This window comes from Convolutriloba macropyga, chromosome 14 (genome assembly GCF_964194025.1).
Source record: "Convolutriloba macropyga chromosome 14, txConMacr16.3, whole genome shotgun sequence".
NCBI classification, from domain to species: domain Eukaryota; kingdom Metazoa; phylum Xenacoelomorpha; order Acoela; family Convolutidae; genus Convolutriloba; species Convolutriloba macropyga.
Window position 1 is genome coordinate 44,857,098 of NC_134481.1, and position 27,949 is coordinate 44,885,046.

At 36.1% G+C, this 27,949-nt stretch overlaps 1 protein-coding gene and 1 long non-coding RNA gene across 2 annotated transcripts in view; one reads left to right on the forward strand and one right to left on the reverse strand.

Moving 5' to 3' along the window:
- The first annotated feature begins 371 nt into the window (after positions 1–371).
- Positions 372–27,667, forward strand: LOC142353303 (spondin-2-like). The gene is made up of 6 exons (XM_075405535.1): positions 372–1,072; positions 6,762–6,925; positions 10,927–11,060; positions 16,863–16,992; positions 24,609–24,805; positions 27,341–27,667. The coding sequence occupies exons 1-6, from the start codon at positions 838–840 to the stop codon at positions 27,534–27,536; spliced, it is 1,056 nt and encodes a 351-aa protein (XP_075261650.1). The 5' UTR covers positions 372–837; the 3' UTR covers positions 27,537–27,667.
- Positions 6,851–27,949, reverse strand: part of LOC142353304 (uncharacterized) — a 168,706-nt gene continuing 147,607 nt past the window's right edge. Inside the window, exon 5 of the long non-coding RNA XR_012761042.1 lies at positions 6,851–6,901. This is a non-coding gene — a long non-coding RNA (uncharacterized LOC142353304). The remainder of the gene's footprint in view (positions 6,902–27,949) is intronic.

A 27,949-nucleotide genomic window follows, 5' to 3' on the forward strand; every position in this document is an offset into this window, starting at 1 on the left:
GAACTAGTCAATTCAGTCAAACTACAAAAGTTACCCCCCTATACCATTCTTTTTACCAATTACCCCCTCCCCTAAACCTCCCCCGACCCTATCTTTCACCCTCAATCGCGCAAAACTTTATTTGACACTTTGACCATCCCGTAAAAATAATCAACTTTTTTCAATTATATACTAGATTGAAAAAAGGGGGTACCATGTTCGGTTGAGAAATATTAATGGAAACTGAAAAAAACCAACACGCTTGGTCAAGATAAATTTTAAAGTTAAACTTAGGCTAATTGGTGTTTTATGCTAATTGGATGAAATCTCTCGTTTCCGTTTGACTTGATTTTGACAATTGTGCATTATTTTAAAGCCGCAGGGTGCATTTCTCTACAGAAAATAAGTTGTTTTCGTTTCTTCTGGCTTAAAATAAAACTTCACCAAAGCGAGAGAGGCGATTTTTGGGATAACAATTGTGTGGATAAATTTAAGCTCTGATTTGAGTGTTTGTTTTGGAATTGAATTCCCTCTCATTAAATACATTCTAAATGGCTAATTACAGCAATTTCTTGTTCACGTTTTTCACCTAACACCCCCCACTCCTCAACCCCCTCCCCCTTAACAAATTCCCCTTTTCCGTTCCTTACGCCTCACGTGTAACCAATTACTGGTTCTCAACTCAAAGGTACTGAGTTTGATTTTTGTCCCAACATTAAATTTACAACTTCAAGACTTTGTTTTAAGAATTGCAAATTGGAAAACGTACTCGTAAATTTACACAATTTTGTCACATAAGATGTTTAGTTCACAGACGCTTATGACGAAAACTTAGCTCGGAAATTATGAACTGACAATATGGATTACCTTTGCACATTATTTTTAATTTTTCGTTACTTATTTTTCCTGCCGGTTTTTCTAATCAGCTTACTGGGTCCGAATATCTGGGCTTTTCCGTTTGCCCTCTATTCCCAGTATGCAACAGGTGCTGGCGCGGCTGCTGACAGTGAAAGCTGTTGTTGTGGTCGGGCAATCTATCGGGCAACTTTCAAGGGTTTCTGGCGTCCGCAGCCCGTCACCAGACTTGAGCCAGGTGGGTAGATCTCTAGCCGAAGCCCAGACTACTTTGAAACCCGGCTTGAGACCTCAACATATGAAAATTTAAGTCTTGAAAACCTTAAAGGGTATCGGTTTGTTGTTGTTGTTGTTGTTGTTGTTGTTGTTGTTGTTGTGTGTGTGTGTGGGGGGGGGGGGGCGGGTTCACTATTGACTGAAGTTTTAGGGTGTATCAACCCATTGAGCTGAGATCCGATGCCTCTTGACAAGAAACATACTAAAACATGTAAAATCTTGCCAAGATCTTGACATGACACTTGCTGTGAAAACATCGAGTCTTGTACAAACTTGCAAGATCTTGTATCAAATAACAAGATCTTAGCGAGATAACCAAGAGATTAACCATGACGGCAAGACATACTAAGATGTAAAATTATAAAGCACATTTAAAAAAGATCTAGCAACATTTATCAGTACTTACCTAGAATCAAGATAGATCAAATTTCGATTCACTTGGTACCTCCCCAGATGAAGCCGAAGTCAATTAGGAGACTTTTTTTCAGGCTTTTTCAAAATTCATGATGTTTTTCAATTCATGACTTTTACATAAATGTTGAGTCAACTTCTTAAGACCTCTAAGAAAATTTTTTTCACGAGCTGCGAAACAAATTTTCCAATGACCACAAGCTGCCGTTGGGTATTCATTGGATTGTTATTTTCACGAATAAAGATATCTTGCCAACAAATTTTTCAATTGAAAATTTTGGATATTTCTGAAAAATTATTAAATTTAGTAAGTTTTCTTTTTTTAATTATGGGTTGGGGGTTCAAACAAAAGTTATTGCCCTCATCCGAAAAACAACAACTTCTAAGTTATTATAATTGTGCAAAAAAATGAGTCGTTTATAACAACTGAAAAAATTTGAATTTTGGCTGAAACAAAATGAAGGAATTAAACGTTAGCGAAGATGGAGAAATTGTAACAATTTTAAAAAAAAACAGCCTAATTTTTTTATTATTAGCAAAAATCGGCTTCCTTGATCAACTAATGGTTGTTTTAAGCAAAACTGGAAAACATTAAGACGTGTACAATTTCGTTCATGAGGAAAAAACAGCCAGATTTTGGGAAAGTTCAAAATTAACTATAGTTCACTTTATAATTCACTAAAAGCGCAAAATAAAAAAATTCGAAGAGTACTGACAATAAGAGGTGAAAAATGTCACAAAAAGATTTGATGTGAGAAGTTTATGGGTCAATCAAAAGTGCGCGGACACGTGTCCGTGAAAAGCAAAATGTGTCATGAAGAAGAAAAATCATAAAGCGAATTTGATTTTCAAGGGCACGTTTGGTTCAGCTGTAAGTTGCGTCAAACACCGCCATAATTTTGGCCTCAAGAAAATAGTATATTTTTTCAATCAAAAGTACTAAAATGGTATCACAAACGTTTTTTGGAGTATCTAGCAGCAATCATGTTGCAGATGACTCTGGTAAGAGTTCCTTTTTTCAGATGTAAAGATAGCTGTATAGACGGTAAATGGTATATAAATAATTTATTTTGAATTGGCAATGTAAAATCTTTCCAAAAATTCTTTAAACAAACAACCAAATATTGTTCATAAAACTTTTCAGCAACCTAAAATGCCACTGTCTCTAAAAATCCACCAGGAAAAAAAATGTTAACAGTTTGGTAAATTTAGTTAAAATAGTTTGGTAACTGAATCTTAACAATATTCCATTTTGTCAAAGAAATGCAAAACTTTAGCAAACTTTTAGTTTTGGATTTGTGTAGTTTTTTCTCCAATAAAATTAACAACAGAATTGTTTATGACAATGATGCCAACTTTTGGTTTTGGAAGGACAACTTTTACAGAGATGTATTTTGCAAAACAGCTGGATGGATACAGAATGGGACGTTGAAGAACTCTTCTGCTGTGAAATCTACAGTTTTTAAATTTTTTTCAGCAATAAAAATCTATTATAAAGTATACTTTTTAAAATTGCTCAAATGTGAGTATCTCTGCATCCATTAGAAAAAAGGGTTAATATTTTTTCTCTTGATCAGTACTTCTTCAGTGAAACACACGTCTTGTTTTGTTTAATCAGTACTGATTTCGTCTGAGCTCTTATACAGTACCAATCCAAGACTTCCCAGACATCTTTTTTTTTAGCTTGCAGTATTTTTTGATTTTTTTCTTTCCAGTTTTCCAATTAAAATATGACAAGATATATAGTTTTAATGATAAATTTGTGTTGATATTGTATTTAAAACTGCTGAAATTGAAATTAGTGTTCTGATTGTTTGTTTTTTGCCTTTTAATGAGTCCTTTAGTTTCAATATCGCTTTGTTTTAAAAAATGTTTGCTACTACATAATGAACACAAAAAGAAAGAAGAGCTTCTATTCATGATTTTTTTTTTCATTTGGAAAACGAGTTACAATTTTTGACAGTTGCTTTCCTCAAGTTGTCTCGCATTGCGCATTGTTTTTTTTCCAGAATTTTTTTTAGCGGAACGAATGCTTCAATCAATCTTTAATCTGGTTAATTTTGTTATCTATTCATAGGAAAATTATAGTTAAATAGTCCTCTTTTCAGTTTTATTGAAACAAAAAACTTTCGCTTCTCAATGAAAAGCATTGCAAGCAACCCTACAAATTTTTTTCGAATAATCAGAAACTTAACTTGAAGCATCTGCACTTTTGGAGGATGAACAAACTGCATTTTTAAAACAAATATTCTGTACGCTTCAGCTAGAAGACTTTGCATAAGAAAAAAATGAAGTTTTTATTTAGGGTACAGTAAACTGTTTTTAAAATTATTTTCGTAAATTGACCACTATTGCAGCTTAATAATTAATAATTAATTTAAATATCACAATAGTTGTTTCACAATTAAAACTAATTGAAAAAACAATTACAAAACTAAATGTTTTTGTTCTGAATTGTTTCACATTGGAAGTCATATTGGCTGATTACATAAACAGATGTGCACCTGCTTCGTTCTTGTTTCAATTCAAATTGTTTTGGAAAATTAAAAAATCTCTTCATTTCGGCCAAATATCAAAGTGATTAGTGAAATTTTTATACACCAAATCTTTCTTTCTGAAAAATTTTGTTCGTTTTGAAAAATTTTGTTGTTGAATGTACTGCATTTTCTTATTTTTTCGGAGCATCTTCTAATGTTTCCATCCAAGTGAAAAAAATCTTTTGGTAATTTCAAAAGAAGTTGTAAAATTTAAATGGCAGCCCCATTTTAAATTGATATTTAAGATATTTGTATCTTGAGGGGCGTCTTATGACATAACCAATTTTTGTAATAGAGTAAATTTAATAGATAAATTTAATAGTTAGACAATTACCTATCAAAAGCATAACTGGTAATTTTTTTGTGCGCCATGAAATGTCTAAGGAAATTTATTGTACACTGATACACCGATACTTCAAAGAATCACAGACTCTAATATAAACTTTGAATGCAAAACTTGAGATCACATCATTCGTGTAATCAAGATAAGCGTAGTCGCATTTGCCACTAACGCTTAATATTTTCTATCATCTAATAGGGCTAAAATATCAGAAAATAGCCGATGTTAGTGCACCGTGCTTTTTATTGAGTCTATCGTTCAAAAATTGAGAAATTTTAGTTATTTTAATGTTGGAATCAATTTTCGTTTTTAAAGCGTTCTTAATCTGACAAACGCTTACTGTTGCCTGTTGCTTAACCACCTCCATCAGTTTTTTAAAATAGTTTTCACATTAGAACTTAGGCATTTTCCAATTTTTCTGTAAGTAAGTGCGTTCAGGCTGAACAATTCTCATTCCCTCTATGTTTAGGTCAGTACCATGAAAAAAATTCTATTTAAACATATTTTTGCATATATTTTCACCTACCAACAGAAAATATATCCGACGAATGGAAAATTTAATTAGAAAAACATAATTTGTATTAATTACGCCCATCGAAACAAGCATTCTGATATTATAAAACTTTGCCACAAATTCTCATCATAATTTTTATCTTTTAAAAACTCTACCCAATTGTTTTGTGAATTTGGCAAAAGTTGACTGTTTTCAAGTTTGATAACGTTGATTTTAGATGACGTTGATTACGTTGACAAAACTGTAGTTTGATCCACGTTTTATCTTTTTGAACAACATTGCAGAAGTCATTTTTAATCCAAGATATTACGAGGTTAATATTTCATCATACCAATTTTGAAGTATTTTTATCTGATATTCTTAAAAAGATTTTCTGAACAGAATGCAAAATTTCTTGTATTTTTTGATCCTCTTAACACATTTGTGTTCCTGGAAAAACCAAAGAACTGTTTGTTAAGTTGCTTTCCGGGATCTTTAGACTTTAAGGCCTGAGCATCTCAAATGAAACCCTTTTTTTACCGTAACTTTCATTAAAATACCCTCTTTTTTTCTAAACTCTGAGAGTAAAAATAAACTTGAAACTAACCTTTATTTTCAGGTGACCTTACTGGTCAAAACAGACTACTTAACTTAGTTCTAATTCTGCTTTATTTTAGACCAGTGCATTTCTTTTACGGAATCTCGAGCTACACTGGCACTAATCCGTGACTGTTCCCCACAAAGGGCTTTACGATTCAAATTGGCCTGGATTGACATAATTCTTTCAGTTAAAATAATTTTCTAATTCAGTAATATGTTTAATCAATGATTAAATGCACAAATGTCCCCTCTCCCACAGTTGAGTTTAACTTATATAATCAAAGACGATTAGTTCTGATTTACGCAAATCGTGAAATCTAATTACTCAAATGGTAAAGTCTAATTTAATTTTCCATTGAAAAAACAGCGTATTCCGTCAGTGTGTTCACCAAATTGCTTTTGTGGACAAGACTGACTTAATCCGCTCAAAATATTTCAAAGCAAGCCAACTTAGCTAACATAAGTGTTTTTCCCTTCATTAATGTAGGAAGATTGCGTGTGAGATCCACTTGCACAAATCGGTCGATTATGTCCGATTTGGGAATCTGTAGTGACCACTAATGAAGTTTACCATAACAGTAAAAGTAAGTAAAGTTATGAGAAGCGAGGGCAACTTTCTACTCACAGTTGAACTGAACAGTTAAGGTTGTTTTAGTGTATGTTTGGCTAAAGTTATCGTTTTTGTTGAGGGGGCGAGGGTTCAACATTTAGCGCTTTTTGTACCCAAATTTTGTGCTCAACAATTCTTTATTTTTTTTACAATTTCAAAACTTTTTTTATCCGCTGAAGTTTTTTCCGGGCGATTATCTGCGGTTTTTTTTCTATTAATTAAGATTTTAGAGTACATATACTCACTCTTTTCTGGCCAAACTTGAAAACAAGGTGCCAATTTGACATGAAATGAATGAAAACCCTCGGCTCAATAACTGCCAGATTAGCTCACGTACGTCAAAATTATTGGAATTTTGTTATCTGAAATTAGCTTTAAGCAATCAATCACTAATTTCGGCAAATCTAGTGTTATGCCAATTGAAATTGCTACAGCAGAAACAAAGGTGACTGCTCTAACAGCAACTATTAGCCAAGTAATGAAATCATTTTTAAAACTTAAAAGGGCTTGCAGTAAGTGAGCTTGAATCTAGCTCGTTGGTTGTCCGTGATGGTGTAATTCTGAGTGATATATAATATAAGTTTTGCGATGTTAGTTTTCGTTAACTGTAATTTGCTATCAAAAATTCAATTCAATTCAACTTGGGTTTATTTCGGGCAGATGAGGCTGAGTTAAGGACTGGGTGGCGTGGTCTGATTGGGGCATCTCACTCTGGCAAGTTCTCTCTCTTCCAGCAGGACAAGATGGCCCCCCAGCACCTGTTGAAGGAACTCTCCCAGGAACTAGTCACCGCCACATTCCTTGAGAACCACATGAAAACCAACGTCAGTACAAATAATGCCCAAAATACAGAAATACCCAATCAGCAATAACAAATACCCAATATAAAGGAAATTGATTACCCTCATAATTCTCATAATAATGATAAAGCACAAAAAATGATACTCCTCAATTTATCGAAATGATGATTATCAAAATTCCAATTAAAAAACAAATCGATTAATCTCATCATTATGGATGAACACAAATAATCACAATTTATGGAAAAAACCTGCTGCCATTTTTCAAAAAAAGTTGTCTGGAATATTTTTTGCTCTTTATGATCAATTTCCGAAATATAAAATATCAGTTTTTTATTTATGATTACAAGGCTAACCTCTTCTCATATTCGGTTGTGAAAGCTTCATATCAAGTTTCTCGGGTCAAACAGGTATCGTTGTATTTTTTTGAACCAAAAAATGAATTTTAAGCTATTTCGCGTAGATGTAGACAAGCTGAATATTATTTCTGATAATTTGGACAATATGCTAAGTTATTAGACACTGGGTAGACAATTTGTTTTTTGGAATTACACATACTTTTAAAATCTATTCCGAATGATAAACTGGTCGATAGACGATATTTTGTACAATTTTACAAGAATCTTGAAAGAAATTGAACGATGGTGCGTAACCATGCAAAATTCTTGCAAAAATTTTTCAAGATAAACGTCCGATAATGAAAAGGGGAAACTGGTCGAGGACTTGTACGTCTAAAGCTGGTGAACACAGAGGAAAAGTCTGGTAAAAGTTCTTAGGCACCATTTGTTCACTATTTTTTTCCGAGCGGAACCAGTGAAAACATTGTTGAAAATATGCGACACAAAACTGGAACTAACAGTGAGCTTGAAATTTTAAAGCAAAAACATAGCGAAGGCTGTGTTGTCAAAACGTGAAAAAACAATTCAGCGTACCGTTTTTCTTTCCAAGTTGACATATCTTAGACGCTATGCTTAAAAACATGAATAGTTACATTCACGGAACTTGTCTGATTTTATCATGGTATTCAAAATCCTTTCAGCGACAGGTCTCCAATATCAAAGAAAACCAGAAACAGAGCTCTTGAAAATTCTAGAGTCTAAAAAAACAATTTACTTATTAATAAACAATTTAGAACCATCAAGCGAGATAATTGAGCGCCTTTGCAAATGAGAATTAAAAATTCAACATCTTAAATGTCCAATTTGTTAGAGAGTGATAGGCAGATCAGTAGCCAATTGTGATTTATCTGGTCTGTTGAAGTCAAGTTTTAACCCTTCAATCCAGTTAGGAGCTTAATGAACATTACTTATATTCAAACATAAGCTTGCGTATAAACTTATGCCTATGCGGTGTATTTATATTTTTATGTTTGTAAAAAAAGTGAATAGTTACCTGTTAAATTAGACACGTGTAACCTTGTGTTAAACAAAGTATCCGTAAAATGTCTTATGCACATATTTTGCCGTAGATATCAAGTCAATTAAGCTAAGGAAGTGTAGCCAAAAAAATAACTCGGAGAATGAAAAAATGTAAATTGTTATATCAATGTTTGCTGAAACTCTTCGTTTTATTGTGATTTTCGAAATTGAATCAGACCAATTTGGCGAATTCTGTTCTCTGTTGATCTCATATGATTTAAAATTGAATAAAATAAAATATTCTCACAAGTTTTTTTTTGTGGAACACAGGTCCAATAATAATTTTTAGGCGCATAATAAGTCGTCAGATCCAAGGAGTAGCTGAATAACAGTCTTTCACTAGTAAAGCAATTGATATAAACTATTATGAACGCATTTGAATGCAATTAACTTATCTAGTTTTTTTTCGATGAACTACTTTAGATCAAGTTATCTGCTATTAAAAAGGCCCGGTTGATGCACTTTCAAAAAACTTTATTTATTTCAAGAGTTTTATTTAGGTAGTAGCAAAAACTTTTTTGCAAACCTAATGAGCATTTTATGTTCATGCGTTCTAGAAAAGTTCAAAACAGCAAGCAACATACAAAATGTTGACAGTTGTCTGAGAAAACAGGTAGTAGAAAAACGAAGCCACTTAACAAAATGGGCTGAAAAAAATTCACTTTTGCAGTTGTGAAGTGAGCAGCCGTAACATGGTCCATTTCTACTGCATTTCTTAAAGGAAAAAATTGTATAATCAGATTACATAATGCATATGCACAGACAAGCAAAAAATTGATTTTGTCCATATGTTGCAAAACGTTATCAAATTTTATCAAGTCTTCATCCGTCTGCTTGAAATCAGTATCAATTCTACGTTCTTTTTACAAATAATAAAAAAATGTTATCATAACTGACAAGATATGTAGACCTTGCTTGGCATGATTTGTTGATCCTGACTTTTATGACCCAAACTAACTAAGTCCTAAACAATGTTTCTGATTAGTTAATAATTTTAAGTTAAATCTAGGATGAACTCTAGTAGTATCTGAGCTGGAAATTTAGGGTTCTGTAAAAGCATTTTAGAGCAAGAAGATTTTTAGAAAAATTTTTAGCAAACTTTTAGCCATGTTAGAACAATGAAGATATCACGGTGAGTATGTGAATAAGTGTTTGTGCGAGAATTTTTTGGACGAGTGAAGGTGTGTACGTCTTTACGTGTGCTTCTGATTTTACGTCTCTCTCTCTCTCTCTCTCTCTCTCTCTCTCTCTTTCTCTCTCTCTTTCTCTCTCTCTTTCTCTCTCTCTGTCTGTCTCTCTCGTTCTCGCTCTCTCGCTCTCTCTCTCTCTCTCTCTCTCTCTCTCTCTCTCTCCCTCGCTCTCTCGCTCTCTCTCTCTCTCTCTCTGTCTCTCTCTCTCTCTCTCTCTCTCTCTCTCTCTCTCTCGCTCTGTCTCTCTGTAGCTCTCTTTCTCTCTCTCTCTCCCTTTCTCTTTGTGTGTGTGTTTGTGTGTGTGAATATGTTTATGTGGGAGCATCTGTGTATTTGTAGTTCAGCATCTCTCTCTCTCTCTCTCTCTCTCTCTCTCTCTCTCTCTGTGTGTGTGTGTGTGTGTGTGTTGTCGCGGGATAGTTTGTGTGTATGTGAGTTTTTAGTGTCTTCGCTTTTTTAATGCGATTTTTTGTGTTTGTGTGTGGGTGTGTGCGTGTGTGCTTGTGTGCGCGCGCGCGCGTGTGTGTGTGTGTGTGTATGTGTGTGTGTGTGTGTGCATTTATGTGTATGCGCGTGTGTGTATGTGTGTATGCGTGTGTGTGTGTGTGTGTGTGTGTGCGTGTGTGTGTGTGAGAGAGAGAGTGCCTGTGTGTATGTATTTGAGTGTGTGTCCGCATGCGTACGTGAGTGCTAGAAAAGGGGTAGTTTTGTAGAACAAAAATAAATCAGAGAATGGAAATAACTTGCTTTTCATATATCACTGTAATCGTATAGAAAATTAAGCCATGCTATGGCGTTTGATTGAATTGAAATATAAAATGAAAAACATTTCCAACTGGCTGCGATAGCCGGTCTGCGATTCCCGGATTTCATCCCACAGATTATGAGAAGCTTGACCTCGAACAGCAGTCTCATATTGTGCATTTTAATATTAGCTTATCTGATCTGTAGACTAATTTTTTATACTTTCATACGCAGCTATACATAATAATGCACTGAAATTTGCCAGAAATTTGCAAGAAATGCACTGAAACACCCATAAAAGACACGTGCAACCTCGGAGTTTTTTTGGATCTTTCCCATTATAGCCCCCCTCCCCAGCTTAGTGGTCAGATAACCTTTAGCTCCCCAGTCATGGTAACTATACCATAATGGGGGCTATAATTTTATGGGGGGGGGGGGGGGAGGGCTATAATGGGAAAGACCCATCTTTTCAAAAATCCTCTTTTGGTATCTAGTAAACAATACAATCTCCGCTCATAATTTAGCTATAGTTATAACTATAGCTAAAATAGGGGTGGAGACTTTTTAGGGTGGGTACTATAGGTAACGCGGGGGGGGGGGGTTGGGGTGTGTTTAAAAGATACTGAGATTGTATCTGTATTTTGATAATGTTAGTTTGTTTTGTGTGTTCCAGCAGGAGTACATCCGGACAGTAATTCGGATGCCCGACCTGCACAAGGGCGACTCTGAGGCCAGTGCCCAGTTAGCTGTGACGTCAGTCGCCCACTCCATATCATTCTTCGCCAACATGCACCCCACTACCGACTGGTATGTTAAACCCGTTTTTCAAAGTTTGCGTAAATTGGTAAAGTTATATGTTGATCAGTGAAAAAATTAATGTACCGCGAGGTTTCACCACTTGCATTTAACCAGAACAGCATTATAAATATGTATAATAATAGATATTACTGGCATCCCAAAAAGAATTATGTCTCATCGAGTGGGTAGCCCGGAAGTATATTGAAGGAGTCCTAACGCATGTAAAAAAACATACCTATTAAGTTTTTATATTCAAAAGTTTAAAGGAAAGTAAAGTTTTCTGTCAAAAAATTTATTTGATGGCGGTTCATTTTAGCTGTATTTACTGGGATTAGGTTGTTTTCAGCGGCATAATTGTGAGTCAATCTGAGCTGTCGTTGTAAAGATTTTTTCCTGTTTCTTTAAGACATCGTTTGGTTGATAAAATTGCTTTAGTTGTATTCCAAGTTACTCGTCTAGCAAGAAGTTCTTTCTTATTAAGAAATTTATGAACAGATTTGTCTGCCAGTTGCAAAAAGTTTCTCGGAAAACTTCTGATACATAGTTCAAATATGTTGAGCATTTTGAATTTGCTCATTATTGATTGAACGGAACCAAATTTCCGTTTTAAAAAAATTGCTCAAACAATTCGTTTTTGCAGATTGAAATTTTCATTCAGGTCTGTTTTAGTTGTACAACCATAAACAATAAGACCAGAAGTTATTACAGAATTGGCATAGCTTTCATAAAAAAGTAGTAAGTGTTTTTTGTAAAGTAATATCTTGCTTTGAACAAAACTCCGCAAAACTTGCTCATCTGTTTTTCTATTAATCCGACATGAGATTTGTTATTTAGTTCGTGGTCTATAATGATGCCTAAGTACGTACCTTCGTTTACATTTTGTACATTTTTGCTAGAAAGTCTCTCGAGTTATCACGTTTTCTGAAATTAATTATGCTGCATTTTTTGTCATTAATTTATGCCAGTCAACTTATGCTGTTCAAACCATCTCTTTGTTTCCTTAACTTCATTAGAAAAAAAATAGTGTTCTGCTTTGCGGCAGAGTAAATTGTAGTATCAGCTGCAAACAGACTTGTTTTTTTACATACAAACTTACAAATTTTTGGGAGAGCAAAATTGTGTAACAGGAAAAGTAGCGGATCCAAAACTGACCCTTGCGGAACGTCATAATTTAACTTCTTCTGAGACAAATTTATTGTATTCAACGTACTGGTGGCGGTTCTCGAGCAAAATCCTCATTAAGTTCAAAAAAAGCCCTCGGAAACCGTACTTTTCGAGTTTTTAATCACTGTTTTACGGCATATGGTATCAAATGCTTTTTCAGGTTCCTAAAGGTGCAAATAAAATCTGTTAATTCTTTGATCTGTCCATCTACATTGTTTTGTTTCCTTTTGCTTTATTTCTTGATTTAAGAGAAACAAATTGTTAAAAACTTTTTCACTTTCCGCAAATTTATTAAGTTTTCTGTATAAAATTTTTGCGACACAGTTCTCCTCAGTACTAATGTTAGCTCTGATCAAAAAAGAATAAAGGCCTGAAATATCAGTTCTAACCGTGTTGCAAGAAAAAACTTATCAATGAAAATATGATCTTTACATTTTCCACTGTTTATGGATATTCGTGCTGCAAAGTGGTTCTGCAGATTTAAATTGAAGCACTTTAGCAGATTAAAAATATCTGCTATTGTGTGAGCCCAAAAAGTTATTGTTGAAACCTCCGCAGACAATGTGATCTCATGTCCTTTGAAATGATGAATAGTAGTCAAATAATTTTCAAAAAGATCTAAGAAACTTCAGATTGCAAATGTTGGTGAGCGGTAAATGACAGTTATATTTAAATTGAAGCGCATCCTCCACCTTTTTGGCCGCATCTATAATGCGTTACTATTTTAGAAAAGCCAATGATTTTATAAGGTGAGGTCGGGTCGTTATCTGTTGACCATGTCTCACAGAGAGCAATTATTAATAGTTTGGTTGAGAAACCTTCTATGAAAGAGTTCAACTGGTCATGATAGCATCGCAACGATCTTATTTTTAAAAAAGTTAAAAGTTATATGTTGTTTTTCTTACATTGGCTCTCGTGTACCTACCTGGGGGTTTTGTTCAACTCATTATTCAAAAATTGGTTAGTATTTACCGGGCAAAAGTTTCAGTGATTTTTTAACTTTTCTGATGTTAGGAGAATAATATTAACAGATCAATTTAAGGGTTAACAGCTATAATTGTAGCCTGGCTTTTATCAAAACAAAATGGGGCTGAAATGTCTCCAACAACAGAAACTATCGCAGGCTATGTTCTTTTAATTCTCTATTTTTTGAATCCAAAAGAAAGGGGGGAGTAAAGAATTTTGAATGCCTTGCTTTATAGAGGATTTGATACAACATTAATAACTCATTTCAAACTTATAGTAAGCTTGCTCTGTAATTCTGCACTCAATTAAGTACCTTACGAGCCATTAGGGCAGTTGTCCAATTGTGAAGTATACGAGTTAAATGCGCATAAATTTGCTTACTGAAAAGCAGATCACAACCTTTCTATTACTAGTTTTGAAATTAACCGTTTTAGGTCTTTTATTTAACACTCAATCTAAATCGCATAGCATTTTATTGCCTTATTTGCAAATCAAAATAGGCGACTACGAAGAGATTCTTACGGAAATTTAAGCGTACGTCAAAATAAATGTTGGAAAACTAATTATGCCATGAGTGATCAAATTTGATATCGCCTGCTGAACTCGTATTAAGAACCAATAGCAATTAAATGTAATATTGCAGAAAAATTTGAGTTCGAACCCCTTTTCGAATCAAATTACTTGAAAAAATTGAGTTTTCATTTAACATTTATTTCAACCCACTAGTGACCTGACATAATTTTCTAAATCTCAAAATATTGAAAAATAAAAAGTTCAGAGTTAAAGTGATTGCTGGTGGGGCGGGTTGAACCCATTACCATAATAAAAAAAACTGTACAATAAAAAATGAAAAAAACTATAAACTTTTCAGTAGCAAACTCTTGTGAGCGCAATTGCGAGCCCAAAGCTTGTGAGTCCAGTTGTTTTCTAATATTTTACGTTTAGATAAAATTGATGGCAACAAGAAGCTTGCTAATAAATGAAAGTGAATGGAAAGTGGAAACACCCTAGAAATTGCTCCCTACTCGCAGAGGAAAATATCTATAAGTACAATTGGCTGTCATGCAATGATAGCAGAGGTTTGGTACCACTATTAACGGATTTTTGTAATTAAATCATTACGTAAAAAATTACGAACAATAAAACGCTGGCAATATATAGAATTGAGCCAAAAACGTTTGTATAACGGACCATAATTGACGTATAATGAACGGCTATAGATCAATCAGCTGATTTTTCTTAGAGCTTTTTAAATCATTCGTGATGTGTTTTCTGGAATTATTTAATAGACAAGTTTGGTTCATCTATGATCTAGCGCTGAAAACCAATGAATATTTAGATGACCTAAATATCCTATCCCGAGAAAAAGCTATCCCGCACCTATTTATCCTCCTTGACGTTCGTGAAGTTATGCGTTTCCATTGAGAAAAATGTGGTTAAACAAAGAGAACAAGCTATTTTTATTTGCATCATTGAGAAAATAGATTATCAATGACCTATTCGTGGTAGAGTGAATTTTCTGAAAACAGAAGCAGTTGTCATGCAGTTGTTTGGTACCTCCATCAAGTTTTATTAAGCTAGATGACGGTAACAAATTACCTTGGAGCAAAAACGATCAAAATAAAATAGCTATTTTCTACAGAACAAATTCTAAGCTTAACGTCTACAACTCAAATCAGTAATCAGACGAACAATCACAAGCTGATTAGTGTCCGATGTTCGATATTTTTTGTAAGAAACTTGGAAAACGATTGACACAATTTTTTTTCTTTCGCTTGACTGATTTGCTAATTTGCTTGACAAAAAATTCGGTTTTAGATACTCTCATTATGTTGGAAAAATTTTGTTAAGGTTTCGTGATAATTTGTGTTTTTATTTTTTATAAAATAGCTTCAATCAATTTTTAAGTTTTAGTTATTTATTTGAACTACCTATACACAGCAATTTCTGGGTCTTCATCAATTGGAAACGAAAAAATTGTGATTCATTCTTTAAAATACAATTGAAGGCATTTGTACAATTGACTGCAATAATTTTGCAGAACGTTGATTGTTCAGGACAAAAGCACAATTCAAAAAACAATTGTTATTCCAAATTTTGAATAAAACTATTTGATAATTTTAAATTCTGTTGCCAAAATTTTTGTCTTATTTGTTACCGAGGTACAAAAGCTATTTAGTTCAATTCCATTACATCCCAGATTGAGGTGTCAGACGGAAGTGACCTCTGATCAGACCCAAATCTAACGCACAGGGTGCGTTTCCAGACCAAAATTACAGGGTCTGATATTTGGTTCGAGTGCACAATAGTATGATCAGAGGTCATTCGGCCTGGGGATGGTCTGATCAGGGTTCACCTCCGGATGGTAATGGTTTGATCAGAGGTCATTTCCGCCTGGGTCCTGATCAGAGGCGGATTCAAGCGCAAATTAGTCTGATCAGAAACCATTGGAGCGCATTTTTTGCTTTCGATATTTTATTTTTTTTAATGAGAGATGTTGTCTCTGCCAAAAAGTAACAAAAAGCAGCAATCTGATCAGAGAAACATCTAAAACTGATGGATCTGATCTGAACCAACTGATAGGAAATGCCGGTCCTCGTTAAGAGACAATTTTGATTAACTGTTGACTACAACGTTTCTTAAGGAAAGCTTTCTAAGTTCATCTCTTGAGTCAGAAATATGCACTAATGGTATACTAAACAAGTTTTTTCTTAACAGATGTGTTTTTTTCTACTGCAATCATCAATTTTTATGAAGTGAAATTAATTAAAGATATTCGTTAAGAGTGAAAACCATTCACTGATAAAAATATTTTGAGCACAATTGAGTTTGATCAGAGGCAATTTCGAGCGCCCAATAGTCTGACCAGATATAATTTTGAGCGCATAATCAACTGGACAATGGTATAATTTTGCTCTGATCAGAGGTCATTTCCGTCTGGCAAGGTCTGATCAGAGACAACTTCGAATGCACAAGATGTTTTGAGCGAACTTTAGTCTGATCTGTGGACACTTTGGTCTGGGATCGTCTGAGCAGAGGTCACTTCCGGATGGCAACTCAAGCTGGGATATATATTTTAGAAGGTTGAGATCCCTTTTTCAGAAGGTTGAGAGAAAACAACCTAATGTAAATTGTGCATAAGATGAGCTTGACGTAGCTTGACAAGAAGCTCTGCTTGTTCAACGTATACTTGGCTCGAGAAATGAAGCCCTGAGGAACAAGAAAGAACGTGAGAACAGGTTTTAAGATATGTCCAAGTTCGAAAGCTTAAGACCAATTGTTGTAAATAGGTAGTTAGCACACTAGGCTTGTAAGTATGAGATTCCGTTTTGAAGGTCCATTTTCACAGTAGTTGCACCTGCTTAGACCCCCTAACAAAAATAGTTTTCTAGCAATCTTTTCTAGTGTTTCTTCATCTAGGAATTTTGAAGATTAAAGAGTGCCAGAATGAGATTCTGGAGTCTAATTCCAAAGCAGAGTTTTGCAACTTTTTCAAAATTTCTTTGTGTTAATCAGGTGCTAAATGGTCATTTTATTGGTAAGTTATGCGACTGTTGTCACCGCCACGAGAGTTAATTAAATAATTGGTCGATCCTTTTTTACTCCTAAGTAAAACCCGCACAACTATAATATAAGCTGAAGATAACCAGATAAAATTTGTTTTTTTTTGAACTTTTGCAGGTTTGTGGGCCTAGACAGTGTTTCATTGTGCAATCGTAGATGCATTTGGGCTGCTGATCTTGATCTGGACTTGGGTCTCTTCGATGCTGGAACCCACGAACCCACCTGGGAAGCACCTTCAGTTTTCCAGGTATTGCGAAATCTATTTCCAAATAGACCTCCTCTTACAGTAAATTGATATTAAATGGGCTTAAATAATTGTATCAAAAAAAGGAGCAGAGATAAATTTAATAAGCTGTGTTCAACGCATGTTCTGTATGAACAGATGTTAGAATTTCGATCAAACTATAGTCTTAAACTTAGTGAGAATTAGAAAGAAAGTTTGACTTACCAGATTAGAAAGACAAGCAATTTGATTTTGATCAAAGAAATTATATAAATGAATCGTCAAGAAATGGTGCTGAGAATCAATATTCGGTTCAAATTGGTGAATCTAGATAACTATTATTAGAGTTAGATTAATTGATGTAAAATCTTCCCAGCATGTATTAAATGATGATGATATCTCCGGAAGTGTGAATGAATTCTTAGAAAAGTGCAAATGCATTCCATTTATGGTTCCCTTTGCGACTGATTTGCAGAAGCAAACCATATTGGGTAACCCTTGCGACCCCCACTATAAATCACGGTGCTAAGATTAGTTTTGTATCTTGACTTTTTCACACTGATAATGGGTATATATACAGCTGATTTTTGAGTCCTTTTTCATCCCCAAATTCAAATCACCATCTTGATCTAATAATCAGATCTCTCCTGTAAATCTCTAAATTCTACTGTAAAATATCATTTTTTTATTCTCTCATTTTTGAGAAATTAATTCTTTTACTTAGTTAAAAACGCTTTTTATTCCGCTTGCGAAAGTCCATAACCCAACAGGTTATGGGCCCAGCAATTTTTTAAGTCATAAAATTAATTTCCAAAACAAAACTAATTTGTTGTTGACAGTCATAATCCTTTTCTGCTTAGTACCTTTTCTTTTCACAACTGTTTTGCCTGCTCAAACTTCAATGGATCAACAGACAGTGAAGCTGCTGACCTACACAGGAAAGGCACAGGACTTTCCAATCTGGAGCACAAGATTTGTGGCGATGATGCAGACGAAGGGACTCTACAAATCACTACTGGGGACAGAGGAGCAACCCAATGAGCCTGCGCCACTGGCCAATGGGGCAACCAATGATGAAAAGAAGAACCACAAGGTGCTGAAGAATGCATATGAGAAGGAAGTTGCAGACATCAAGGAGAAACGGAACAATGTGTGGTGCCATCTGGCACTGACTCTAGATGCAACAACCCTCATGCTGATGAGACATGACTGTGTGGGAGATGACGGCATTGGAGATGGAGCAAAGGCTTGGAAGCTTTTGCAAGAGAGATTTCAGAGTGTGGAGACGCCGACAGTGGTGACTTTAGTGGCACAGCTAGCTCGACTGCAGCTCGAGGATTCTGAGGATTTGGACAGCTTCTTCATCAGAGGACAGGAGTTGCTCACAAGGCTACAAGAAGCAGGGGAAGCAGTCTCAGAGACCCTCTTCAACGCCTTGGTCCTCAATGGTCTGCCAATGAGGTATGAAAGTTTTGTAATACAGGAAAGCTTCAACCCGGCAACGAACTTCACAGAGTTGAGAAAAAGGCTGCAGAACTTTCATGAGAGCACGGTGCAGAGACACAAGGGACAAAGTGGTTCAGTGGCACTGGCAGTGAAGCGTGACTTCAAGAAGGGACCCAAGAAAGGAAACTGCTTTGTGTGTGGGATCCCTGGACACTTTGCCAAGGACTGCAGGAGGAAGGAGACAGCACAATGCAGCAAGTGTGGTGAGAAGGGTCACCTAGACAGGGCATGCAAGAGACAAAGAGATGGAGGCAAACATGAGTCAGTGGCAATGGGTCCAACATTGGCTACACCAGACGAGGAATGCTGGGCAGCTCTTACCCAGTGGAAGACAGCAGGCATGCTAGTGGACAGTGGTTGTACAGATCACATAGTGACGAACATCGATGCGTTCCTGGACTTTGTGCCCATTCAATCAGTGGTCAGAAATCCCAACGGAGAGGCTTCCAGAGTGGTGGGCAGAGGCTGTGTGAGGATCAGCATACCCTCTAACAAAGGGGAATTCCAATGCGAACTCAAAAATGTTCTGTGTGTGCCGGACTATTCTTCAAACCTCCTATCAGTCTCAAGATGCACGGAGTGGGGACATAGCTTCACTTTCGAGAGAGGAAACAGCTGCATGAAACTCCAGAAGGGAACCCGGGTAAAACTAACACAAGAAAATAATTTGTTTTACTTACCCTGCAGCGTTGTAGAATTCAAAATGAGTTCCAACTGCGTGAAACTTGACAGTGCAAGGAAGTGGCACAGACGATTGGGTCATTTGAATCAAGCGGATGTGGTCAGGAATGCACCAGAGACAGTGGGGGAACTCGATGATGTATGCAATGTGTGTGCATTGGCCAAGATCACAAAGACTCCAGTACCAAGAGTGGCAGAGACCCAAGCAGAAGAGAAGCTGGAGAGGGTGTTCACAGACGTGATGGGACCTTTCAGAGTAGAGTCACTGTCAGGGTTCCGGTTCTGCATAGTGTTTGCAGACCAATACACGAAGTTTGTGTTTGTGGACTTGCTTAAGGCAAAGAGTGAAGCACTGGCCAGCCTGAAGAAATTTGTTCTCAGTGTGGGGACGCCCAAGAAGCTGAGGCAAGACAATGCGAAGGAGTTTCTCTCAGAGCAGTTCGAGACGTACTGCTTAGATGCAGGCATTCTACAGGAGAAGACCATACCAGAGACGCCACAACAGAATGGGTTAGCTGAGAGGTGCAACAGGACACTGCTGGAGATGGCAAGATGTTTGCTCATTGAGTCAGGACTTCCAAAGATGATGTGGGGAGCAGCAATTCTTCACGCAGCAAGGATCAGAAACTTGGTTGTGAGACGAGGAGAAGAAAAATGCCCAGCAGAGCTGATGAGAGGTATAAAACCTAAGCTTCCAATTAGTAAATTATCTATTTTTGGTTGCACAGTCTTCATGAGGAAGAGGGACAGAGAAGTCAGCAAACTTGAACCCAAGGCACTGGAAGGAAAGTTTGTGGGTTACACTGAAGGAGAAAACGGATACCTGGTGTACATACCCAACACACGCAAGGTGATGGCAGTTCGAGATGTGATCATCAAGGAGTCTGAAGTGGGCTCAATCCCTGACAACAAAGAAACGGCGGACCTACTAGATGATGGGTCGGAACTGGGAATCTGCCACCCAGATGATGGTCATCAAGACGATGACAACAGAGAACGACAGGACACATCTACTGCAATAAAGGAGGAGTGGCATGATGCAGGGAGCGTGAATACTCAAGAAACAACACTGAGACAAGAGGCCTCGGATGTTGGAGAAACAGCACTAGATGAAGAATCTACTGCAACAAGAGGGAGTCACAGAGACTCAGATTCACTGGAAGACAGTGACACAGAAGACTTCTCACAGTTAGAGACAGTTGGCTTCAATGAAGATGCACTGGAACACGCGGACAGAGCGGAGCCCAGACGAGGGACACGAGCAAGGAATGTTCCGCAATTTTTTGGAGAAGTCAGGACCCATCTTGCTGTGACTGAGGGCGACTATGTGGAACCCAAAACAGTCTACGAAGCCAAGCAAGGTGACGATTGGGACCAGTGGCACCGGGCAATGAAGGACGAGGTCAAGGCACTCCAAGACAACGAGACTTGGAACCTAGTGAGACCACCCACAGACAGGGACGTCATACCGGGCAAATGGGTTTACAAAGTGAAATTGGGACCCAGTGGTCAAGTGGACAAATACAAAGCGCGCTATGTGGCGAAAGGCTTCAAGCAAGTGGAAGGACTGGACTACTTTGAGACTTTTGCGCCTACCTGCAAGCCAGAGACATTCAGGATTCTACTTCAACTATCAGCGAAGCAGGGCCATGTGATGCACCAATTTGATGTCAAGACTGCTTTCCTGCACTCACCAATTGAGGAAGAAGTGTATCTGGAACAGCCACAGGAGTTTGTAAAACGCGGATCAGATGGGGAGAAGTTAGTATGTTGACTAAATAAATCAATTTATGGTTTGAAACAGGCTGCTAACAACTGGTACAAAGAGCTGGCAAACTTCCTACTGAGACAGGGGTTCACCAGAAGCAGGAACGATCACTGCTTGTTTGCAAGATCAGAGGCAGAGGATCACACCTTCATCTTGGTCTGGGTTGACGACATCATAGTAGCATCAAGAAGTATGACAGTGGTCTCTGATGTCAAGAAGGCACTAGAAGCAACTTTTCACATGGAAGACAGAGGGAGACTACACTGGTTTCTGGGTCTAAGAATCAGACGAGAAGAGGGCAAAGTCACAGTCGACCAAGAACGCTACATAGAAACAATGCTTGAGCGGTTTCAAATGGATCAATGCAAACCCTCAAGAACTCCAGCTGATTTGAATTTGAAACTTCAGACAGCACAGAACGGAGACGAAGAAGTGGACCAGAGGATCTACAGAAGCTTGGTTGGATCACTTCTGTATCTGGCCAAACAGACGAGGCCAGACATCATGTTCACAGTCAACATTCTGTCCAGACACATGAATGCACCTACCAATCAACACTGGATGTGCGGAAAACGACTTCTGCGATATCTTCAAGGTTCAAAAGGTTTAAAACTTACTTACACAAAAGAGGCTAGTTATGATTTAGTGGGGGAAAGTGATGCAGACTGGTCTGGAGACGTGAACGACAGAAAATCAACAACGGGCTATTACTTCAAGCTCAACGGACGTGGCGCAGCACTCAGCTGGGGTGTCAAGAAGCAGGCCACAGTCGCTCTTTCTTCATCAGAAGCAGAATATCAGGGCATGGCAGCAGCAGTTCAGGAAGCACTCTACCTGAAACAAATTCCAGAGGATTTTGGCATCCAACAGAAACGTCCAATAGCAATTGGAGAAGACAACCAAAGTTGTATCAGACTCTGCCAAAACCCAGTCATGCACAAAAGGAGCAAGCACATCGAAACAAAGTTTCACTTCATCCGGGACAAAACAGAGGATGGGACTATTTCAATTCATTACGTTCCTAGAGACAAAATGGCAGCGGACATCTTCACAAAGTCCTTACCCGTTTCGAAAGTGGAAACATTCAGAGCAGTTTTGATGGGAACAGACTCTACGCAATCAGCTCAAGTCTGAGTGGGGGTGTTAGAATTTCGATCAAACTATAGTCTTAAACTTAGTGAGAATTAGAAAGAAAGTTTGACTTACCAGATTAGAAAGACAAGCAATTTGATTTTGATCAAAGAAATTATATAAATGAATCGTCAAGAAATGGTGCTGAGAATCAATATTCGGTTCAAATTGGTGAATCTAGATAACTATTATTAGAGTTAGATTAATTGATGTAAAATCTTCCCAGCATGTATTAAATGATGATGATATCTCCGGAAGTGTGAATGAATTCTTAGAAAAGTGCAAATGCATTCCATTTATGGTTCCCTTTGCGACTGATTTGCAGAAGCAAACCATATTGGGTAACCCTTGCGACCCCCACTATAAATCACGGTGCTAAGATTAGTTTTGTATCTTGACTTTTTCACACTGATAATGGGTATATATACAGCTGATTTTTGAGTCCTTTTTCATCCCCAAATTCAAATCACCATCTTGATCTAATAATCAGATCTCTCCTGTAAATCTCTAAATTCTACTGTAAAATATCATTTTTTTATTCTCTCATTTTTGAGAAATTAATTCTTTTACTTAGTTAAAAACGCTTTTTATTCCGCTTGCGAAAGTCCATAACCCAACAACAGACTATTGCCCGAACATAGCATTCTTCTTCACCGTGTAATTGGTGTAATTAATAAGCTGCCATCGATTCTTCATAAAACTTCTGTTTGATTGGTCGATGTTTTTGCTTTTCTGCTGCAAAACTGATTCCGATTGAGCCTGTTTGAAGAAGTGATCTATCTCAATTCTTACTCAACACATTTTTTTAAAGATTTTGAGCCGTTTTGCACTAGCTTTTTGATCACTAACATCTGTTCTGTGTCACTATGTTTTCTAGGGTTTAAGAAACCCTACGCTAACCGCAAATCTAGTGCCAAAAATTTGGAAAATTTGGTTTTTTGTTAATTTAGGGACTGGTTCTACTTCTTTTCTCGCCCAATTACCTTAACCACGCTTATCTTGACACCATATCATTTCACTCCTCTGTCATTTCACCCCGCAAATTTTTCACCTCAAAACTCTTTCTCTAAACCCCAATTATCCCTCATTTTTTTCATTGGTGCTATTTTTACAAAGAATTAAACTTCGGCTTCGTTACCTCACAAAACGTACATAATTATCCAGAATAAGTACTCGAAAATCCCAGCCTTTCAATGTACTGGTTTAAAGATTAGAGTTGCAAGTGCCTTGATGACCTTGACACCTCCACAAAAGCTAGGGAAAAGTTTAGTCAAGCAAAAGTCAGTTTAGTCAAGGAAAAAGTTTAGTCAAGCAAAAAATTTTATTAATTATATCCACGCTCATCGTCACAATTGTTACTCAGTTTGAGTTTATTGATAAAAATGACTTCTAAACAGACCATTCCAGTCTAAAGTGAATTCGGATAAGATCATCCCAGACCAATCTAAACTCTGATCAGATCCTTTCAGAACAAATTGACCACTGATCAGAGCGTCCCAGATTAAAGTGAACCACGATCAAACCCTTCCAAACTGACCTCTGATCAAACAATCTGAGACCCAAGTGGCCCCTCATCAGACAAACCAAGGCCCAAATGACAACTGATCAGACTTTCTTGCGTTCGAAAATCTTACGAGACTACTGATCAGATTTTTGTGCAAATATTGCCATACTATCCTGCGACTATAATACTATTTTCTGATCAGAGCCCCTTTCACCAAAGTTCATTGATTTCATAATATTCCATATAAGATATATAGTAGTCGTGCCCGGTTATATATGATTTTTTATGATTTCATAGTACTCATAAAAAGACAATGATGATTTTTTGGAAAACATATAGCAGTCATGGAAAAAAATTATAGATGGAAAATTGTATAATTTTCACCTTCCGTTCAAATCAAAAAAAATTTCTTTGAAATCATACAAAGTAATATATAGTATATAAAATATTGACTGATGCCCAAAATTGCCGTATAATGTAATCAGAGGGTATTTAAACTTATTATATCGTATTTGCAGGCCACATTTGAGAATTTGGTTGAGCTAAAATTTTTCAACATTGTATTTTATGCGTATTTAGAAAATGAATTAAAAATTAAATGCAATTTTTTTTGCAAATTTTTAATAAATGAGCTTTCATAGGTAAAAACTGGCTTCAGAGAAAAAGACAATTTAATTATAATTATATTGATTTTTTGGTCCAAGTTTTTTGGACCAAGGTTTTTTAGTAAGTATTGCATTTCATGGTCTTTTGGCGGAGCACAAAGTGGAGCCGGGGAATCACATAAGAGCTACCTTTTTGATTAAAATGAAAACGTAAATTGAAGCAGAAATTGATGCTTCTTGGTAATCATGTTAGGGTCATATATGATTCAGTGATAATCATACAAGGATCAGATATGATTTCTTAGGGTTCATTCTAGGATCGTTCGAAGAAATCAAGTATGGACAGTATGAAATCATAATCATATATGATCTTTGTATGAAATGAACGAAACTTCAATCTCTGGGGGTGATTCTGTCTAGGGCCTTAACCAGGGTTATGTTCCAGGTGATATCCAGACAAAGAGAGGTGGGTGCTGTTGTGACCCTTATGAGCAGCAGTGCTTGGGCGGCTCAGAATGGGATGGACGATGGGAAGTACGGAGACTGGTTCCGATCTCCGATGGCCAAACTGTCTCTCCAGAGAACAGCTGTGCTGGGAAACGACACTTGTAGACAGAACAACAAGCCATACGACAATATACAGTTAGCAGCAATCGCAAATTTTTGGATCTATTCCCGTGTCGAGGTGTGAACGGTGAAAAGCAATTATAAAGTATCTTACAGTCTATAATTTTACTGGTTAATGCGTAGATTATTTGTGAGATTTCGAGCAATGAATACAGCGACTGCCGTTAAAAAAATATTATAAAAACTCGCAAATATCTTTAAAATCTTACAAATTAATGCAACGATTCAAAAATAGGTCAGAATATGTTAGAGAAAACTTCTCATCAATTTCGACAAAATTCTTACCGCACAAATAATTACCACTATGTTTATTTCAAAAAATAGTTTGCTGTGTAAAATGAAAAATGTTCAAATATTTAAAAATAAGTTTTGCGTAGAGAAATGAGTTTTTTCAATGCAAGTTTCACAAAAATTGGCGTATTCATTTCATTTGAATTCTAATAAACGTAAGATCTAAGCAGGGATAATATAAGATCTAAGCACCGCGGGTTTTCATCTCAATTATTTTTCCGCTGAAGCCTCGACCCGGGTTCCATCAATGATCTTTACTCTGTTACTCGAGAATTATAAAAATGCCAAACACGTAGCCAAAAAAACTCCAATACCCATAGTTCGGAAATTCTACGCTTTTTAAGATTGGTTAAACTGTCCATTTTTTCCATAAAACATTCATTATCAAAAGTCTGATGTCAGCAGTAAAAAAGCCTTACTTTCAAAAATTAATTACATTGTCAGACAGGTATTGGTATGAGAAAAGGAGGTCTTTTAACACGTAATAATAGCCAATAACACTTTTAACCTAAGGTCATCCTAAACAGTCTAAGAATTAAGAAAATTAGCACTCTAACTATACAAAAAATTTATTGCGCGGCTTAAAAAATATATTTCAATTAATAGTAGAACAAACCTTTTTTTCTACTGAGCTCTTTAAATTAGCCTAAAGCGTAATATCTTGTACTTTTATCACTTGCTTAATACCTAAGAACTAGATTTTCTTAACAGCCAAGTTATGGTAAGTACTAATCTGACTTATGTTGATTGTTGCATTGATGCCATTTGGAAGTTTCGGATAACAACGGTTTGTTCGTATAAATTTACTCAAGCATTTTTTATGTCTTTTTTGTTTTGACTCAGACTCAGAATCTGATTCGGACTCTTGTTTTATGATAAAGAGTTATTGTAATTTGAATGCGTTCTTTCCCTTGAACCACTTGTGAGTGATTTCTAAGTTTTCAATTTCTTCCTTCCTAGAAGCTGGAATTTTATAGACTTGCTGTACTTTCAAAATAAATTGAATGTAAGGGCTATGAATTTTTGATACACATTTTGACTAGCTGCATAAAAACTCTACGACATTTAATTCAACGATTCGAAATAGATTTTTACTATTTCTAGTAATTGGTTTCTAACGACGTTTGAAGCAATTAATAGGATCGAGTATAGCCGTCATCCCGTTTTATATATAAAAAATTTTTCTTGGTCGTTTTGAAGTTTTGATTGATATTTAAGTGACCAATTTTTAATTCGGCATGATTTAAAATGATCTTACCAGTTGTCAGATATTTACTGCTAAGTTTCAATTTTTAATCCTCTGGACTTAGGTATAAAACAACAGAAATTAGCCCAGTCTTTTCTGAGTGCAAGTCATGAAACATTATCGGATAGGTTTACAGCTTGATAAATTGAACAAACGGTTTTAGCCTAATATTTAGTGGCTGGCGTTCTCTTAGTTCACAATATGTATTGGACTTTCTACTTTCGAAAACTGTGTATATTTAGATTTTGTCTTCAAGTTTGAAGTACTTTTCAGAATAATCATTTTTTAAAATTTAATAACTTTTAAGCATATTGTTCAATAAATCTAGGCTTAACTTATTTTTTTTTGAAAAGTATGTTTCTTGTGATGGTTTTGAAAGAACATCAAGAAACTTAGAAGTTATTCTTTGTAAAGTTCTGGAAAGCAAACGAAGAACTTACTTGTCGAACTCTTTTGCTATGTCAACAAATAATGCCCAAAATTAAACTTAATTCTAAATTTGTCTTGGCGCTATCATTATCTTTTTTGACATATCAATCATTTGTCAGAAGCTAAATTCTCTAGCCTATAGAAATATGATTATAAGATCCACTGGCCTCAAACTGACAAACTAGACTCTCATGAAAAGTAATGAAAATAGAAAATCATGTTCGAGATTCGAAGCCAAGATCAATCCAAAACCATTCAAGTAAAATATTTTTAGTTAATCTAAATTTTTTCAGTATATTTTCGCATGGATAAGTACTATATAGGCGAGTTAGTTTTTGTTTTTTTTTTCAGTTCAGAATTTAATTTAAAATTCAACTTATTAAATTCTTTTGACCCGTTCTCAAGATCCAGACAATTCTGTCCTGCGAATATCCTTCAAAAATATACAGAATAAGTAACAATCAATTAAATTTTTGTTTTAACTTCTGTTCTTAAACATTTCTGGTCTAAGTGATGAGAAAAGCTACTGGTGTGCCGCTTGGTAATCAACGGTGTTCCGCTGGGTAATCAATTGTGTTCCGCAGGTGTGCAGTTACAGAATGGAGTGATTGGAGTGGATGCAGCTGTGAACAAGAAGCGTGTCCCACAAAATACAGATACAGACAGAGGAGACTAGTACAGCCCAGTTGCTGTGACAACCTCCCTCCCCTCACTTGTATCCAGGCTATAGGACACACCACAGAACGACAAGAGTGCCAATTTGTCACTGAGAGGAACTAATTTCAAAAATAAGAAACGCTAACTTTTAATCTAGGTTGACCATGCATAAAATATCAATGACATTGTAGACATAATGGCTATGGAAAATATTTGAGAGCAAAACCCGGGCCGAGGTGTTACCAATAAAAAACTCAAACTGTACGAATAATGTCTATATAGTAAATTTTAGAAATAATCTTACTTATTTGTTTTCAACGAATCAATCGCAAAATATTCAAGAAATTGTAAAAGCAAGTAACCGCTAGAAAACTCGGTCCGGGAAGTTGACAACCATAAATGGTTCCTGACATCAGATCTCAAAAATCAATGTGCTACAAAACATCCATAATTCCCCTTAGATGAAATCAACCCACAAAGTTTGGGAAATCAGCCCACTCAATTTTAACAACACCCTAACCAATTATCAGCGAAAA